The 5,104-nt window shown below is 37.1% G+C and overlaps 1 protein-coding gene across 4 annotated transcripts in view; it reads left to right on the plus strand.

The window, feature by feature from the left end:
• Positions 1-5,104, plus strand: part of LOC106688461 (very low-density lipoprotein receptor) — a 95,555-nt gene that overhangs the window by 53,701 nt on the left and 36,750 nt on the right. For 3 of the 4 annotated variants that reach the window (XM_067050348.1, XM_067050349.1, XM_067050350.1), the window contains 2 exons: positions 4,096-4,319; positions 4,786-5,065. The exons of the other annotated variant lie outside the window; for it this stretch is intronic. In XM_067050348.1, coding sequence (XP_066906449.1) covers positions 4,096-4,319; positions 4,786-5,065 — 504 coding nt within the window. The remainder of the gene's footprint in view (positions 1-4,095; positions 4,320-4,785; positions 5,066-5,104) is intronic. 4 annotated transcript variants of the gene reach the window in all.

The raw sequence follows: 5,104 nt of genomic DNA on the forward strand, positions 1-5,104 counted from the left end.
ATTACACTGGTTGCCGAGATGAAGCGGATGGACCAGTGTAACCGTTAAGGACTAGGTTACAATCTTAGTTGCCGAGATGAAGTGGACGGACTAAGATTGCTGGAGATAGGGAGAGGAGATAGGCCATCCATGCGTACAGAAAAACAACTTTTGTGAGAATAGATTGGCAATGAACTTTTCCATCTCAAGCAGTGTGTACGCCACCAGTGCCATGACTAGACCAAGGTAAGGAGATGGATCAAAGATCAAATTGGGGGATTTATAGCCCCTTATTTATTGGTCTAGTCCATGCGACTGTGACCCAGAAGCGATAGTTTCGTGCATTGTTTTTGTATCGTTTATTTATCATTCTATTGACATTGTAAAGTGTTATATACAGAAATTATTAATATATAAAAATTACAATATGTCTTTAACAAAGCTTCGGTGAGGCTCTGGCGGGTTGTGGTATAGCTTGCTCCCTCTCGCTACAAGTTCTTTGTTTTGACTAATACCTCTCAAGTCGAACCAATTTTCAAGTCTCTTACTGTATTGGTGAAAGGTTTCTTTAGACTCATCAAAATATTCGAAATTTAAATCGAAATTGTTATTATTTTAAGATAATTAACTATTCTTTATGACTTGAAGAATTTCACTGTTCTGTTGCAAGACAGCTCTGACTTAGAAACATTTCTTAGTTTATAATTATTGACATCATTATAAAACTCTTGATATTTTCTAACATTAACAATCACACGACACTTGTACACGCACCCACTCTATAGCATTAGGTAAACCTTCTCAACTGTTACTATCCATAATCAATACAAATCACTACACCTTTTATCCCTAAATGTATAAAAACAATTGGCAACATAAGGATTAACACTATTTGGAATTAGCATCGGTCCACGACAATGGCTAAATGTTGATTATCCCAATCAATGGATTGGCCGTGCAGGAACAGTGAGTGGCTTGGTCACGCTTTCCTGACCAGACACCACTTGATTTTTTGTTTGGGGTGGCATTAAATAAAAAGTCTATCCAAAGGCGGTCAATCATCTTAATTCCTTACGGGGAAGGATCATTGAATCCTGTGAAACAATAACACATATACAGTGTCGTTCTTCCAGTGCTCCTGTTGACCGACCATGAGGTAACCACTTTTAACACATGTAATGTGAATTTAATGTTTACGTTTCATTAATAAAGTAGTTGGAACAAATAAATAAGTTTTATTTATTTTATATAGCCTAAAAAATTTATAACAATGAAAATCATTAGGTGTGAATATTTCCTAAACAAAGCGTTTGCGGACTTACCTTCAAAGGAAATATTTTTCTTGTTTTGAGGTCCTTAAATTTATTTTCAGTTTTGCCACTTAACCCTGAAACACCCTATACATGTTCGATCAGCTCATCTCTTCGATCTCCTGACGGACTTTGTTAGCTGACATCTCACTCAGACCGTAACTCCCTCCCACCATTTTACGAACAGTCCTCGTAAACTTATATAGCACAATACAATAACACACACACACAGGGAAGGCTCTGGAGAAGGTCATTGCAAATAGGCTACAAGAGTTCACAGAAGGAGTGGCAGGCCTCTCCAAGAATCAATTTGGCTACCGGAAAGCGAGATCCACAGTAGATGCTATCACGTTGGTGGTGGAAAAGGCCAGGAATGCTATAGCAGGGAAGAGATGGAGAAGAGGCGCAAAATGCTATTGTGCTATTGTCACGATGGATGTAAGGAATGCCTTTAACACAGCAAGATGGAGCTGCATCCTGGATGCCCTACTGGTAATGAACGTCTCTGAATACCTCAGGAGTATCATTCACGATTACTTCAAGGATAGGACCTTGATATGTTCCACAGAGGACGGCTCGAGAAGGTTTAAGGTGACTGGCGGTGTACTCCAGGGCTCGGTGCTGGGACCTCTGTTGTGGAATGCGATGTACGATGGAGTCCTTAGGCTTAGTCTACCAGAGGGTTCCGAAATAGTGGGCTTTGCTGATGATATCGCGGTGGTCGTCGAAGCAAAGTATAAAGAAGAACTTATTCTAAAGGCCAACCATTGTGTCGCTTCGGTTCGAGATTGGCTAGAATCTGTAGGGCTGGCAACTAGCAGACAGTAAGACAGAGGCCCTTCTCGTCAGTAGCAGGAAAGTGAGGGAAGCCATAACCTTGAGAGTGGGTAGGCAAGAGATCCAGTCCAAGCCTTATTTGACTTACCTCGGAGTAAGAATCGATGATAGACTCCGGTTCAGAGAGCATATCCAGCGGGTGAGTGATAAAGCGGCTAGAGTAACCACCGCACTGTCACGTTTAATGCCCAACATAGGCGGACCCAGGAACAGCCGTAGGTTATTGATATCCTATGTGGTACCATCCATTCTGCTCTACGCAGCTGCGATTTGGAAGGATGCATTGGGTACTGAGGCGTACAGAAGACCGATGGTGTCGGTGTATCGTAGGTGTGCCTAAGAGTGATCAGCGCGTTTCGTACAGTCTCATGCGAAGCTGCTTTCGTGGTGGCCAGGATGCCACCGATTGAGCTGATCGCAGATGAGAGGAGCCGCTCTTATAATAGTGCTGACTATATTCCAAGAGACGAATTAAGAAAGGAGACTATAAGAAAATGGCAACGTGAAAAGACAGGAACGTCTGAAAAGACAGGAAACTGCTCGTCGATTCCGACTATTACAACATTTACTAGACAAACGGTCCAAATTTCCAATCCATTACAAAAGACTGATCTACATGACTATTATAAGGACTATTTGGACATACGAAGTTGAGCTATGGGGCTCCACTAAACCATCTAATTCCTCTAGAATCCAATCCTTACAGTCCAAAATCCTTCGTAAAATCCTTAATGCTCCTTACTTTGTCACAAATCAAATCATCCATCAGGACCTCAATGTCCCCTATGTTGCCGATTTGGCCAGAACCAGATACCAATCCTTCCGTAATAAACTTCCCAACCATCCATATCCACTTGTTTCTAACCTGGCTTCTCCTTCACTACCTAATAATCCTCCTAGACGTCTGAAAAGAAGATGGCCTCGAGATCTTCTCCTTTAGAAATGTTTTGGAGTTCTATCAATGGGTAGATTCTACACATGTTTTTATCATGTCATAATATCACTTACAGCAAATTTACTTGATGTGTATATATGTATACAGTTGTAAATATCAATAAATAAATTACTTAAAAAAAAAATTTTAAATAACTTTCAAGCATTTCTTCTCAGGTTTCGGCACCAGTTACGTTTTTGGGTGGAAAACCTAATAAAAAAACGGTAGAGGTTATTGGAAGAGCACTCTCTGAATGCGTAAACGAGACTAATATTATTTTCTTTTTTTTCCGATCCCTCTAAAACAGAAAAAAAAAAACATTACACTAATAGGTTGCATTACGTATGGTTACGTAATTCAGATTGGATATTACCTTTTTCTACCTATACTTGTAGGTCTATGGTGAGATACTTATCTGATGTTTTGATGTGTCGTTCCGTATGAATTCTGCTAGAAATATTTGGAGGTGAGGGGCCTTCTCATGTTGATTAAACAGGGAAGAGAAAAATAAAGAGTTAACAGTTATTTGTGAAAGATAACATTAAATAATACAAAAAAGGCAGAAGTAAAAAAAATAGTGGAAAATAGGGAGGTGGTATTAGAGAAGAAAGGAGTTATAGGGTAATGTTTACAGGGTTTTTGGAACCTTTCCTGCCCTGCCAGCTCGCAGGAAGAGGGGATGGGGTGACTGATTGGAAGATTACTTTATTTGGAACAGTACCTCTATCTATTCATGTTTGATCAGCTGATCAAGTCGATCTCCTGACGGCCTTTGTCAGCTGACATCTCCTTCAGGGCGTAACTTATATATATAAATATATACATGTAATATAAAGTAGTCACACAACATTACATTTTTAATTTTAAAAAATATAAGTTTAGGAACCTTATTTTAATGAAATTATAGTAGACGTTAGTACTATACAATTTTTTGAAGTGAAGAATGTGAATTTTTAGTTTAACTGTTTATAATATAATAATAAAATGAATGACTCTGGTATGTTAAATAAACTATGCTTGTGTATTTAACATTAGCTAAGACATGTGGAGCAGACCAGTTTACTTGTAAATCGGGAGAATGCTTAGCTCAGTTCATGATATGTGACAATGATAATGATTGTGAAGATGGTTCTGATGAAGTTAATTGTACCAGTAAGTGTAAAAACAGTAAAGATTTTCAGTGCCCGGACAAAACATGCATACCAGAGACCTGGCGCTGTGATGGTGAAAATGACTGTTTTGATCATTCGGATGAAATGGTAATTCATGTAACTTTAACTAGTTAATTAAAGTTGTAAAAATAATAAAATGTAATTCCTAATTTAAAAAAGAAGGATTAAAAGTTAAGAGATTTTAAATTATGGTATAAGACTTATACATATTCAGATTATCTTTACTGTTTCTTTTAACATTTCATCTTTTTACCTATAGAAAAAATATTATTCCATCACAAAAAAATGTTAATCATATATGTTGAGTAATAAAAATAAATTAATGATCTTTGTTCTCGAATTAAAGTAACAAAGTTTATACAAAACAGTAAATTAACGATTGTTGCTATTATTTATAAAATTGTGTACTTTACTACCACTTTAATCAATTACTAAGCACATGTTCTATTGGTGCAATTGCACCAAGCAAACAATAACCTTTTATATTTATACTAATTTCTTACTTACAGAACATTTAATGTTTTGACCAAATAAACCATTTTTTTTATTTAAGGGTTGTTCACACTCAACTAGACATCATTTGACATTTTCCTTATGCCTTGAAAATGAATTTCAATGTAAAGATCGTATCACATGTATAAATCCTTCTTGGGTATGTGATGGATATGATGACTGCCTTGATGGTGATGATGAAAGCTCAGATATGTGCTCAGTTGTAAGTTGCCGTTCTGATCAATTCAAATGTAAAAATCAAACTTGTATACCCGGCTTTCTTTTTTGTAATGGACATCCAGATTGTTTTGACGGTAGTGATGAAGAAAATTGTGTTACTAGTAAGTATATTCGTTCAAAATTCATGAAATAATATAATA

This window comes from Halyomorpha halys, unplaced genomic scaffold, assembly GCF_000696795.3.
Source record: "Halyomorpha halys isolate HHAL.00 unplaced genomic scaffold, Hhal_1.1 Scaffold1131.1, whole genome shotgun sequence".
NCBI classification, from domain to species: Eukaryota; Metazoa; Arthropoda; class Insecta; order Hemiptera; family Pentatomidae; genus Halyomorpha; species Halyomorpha halys.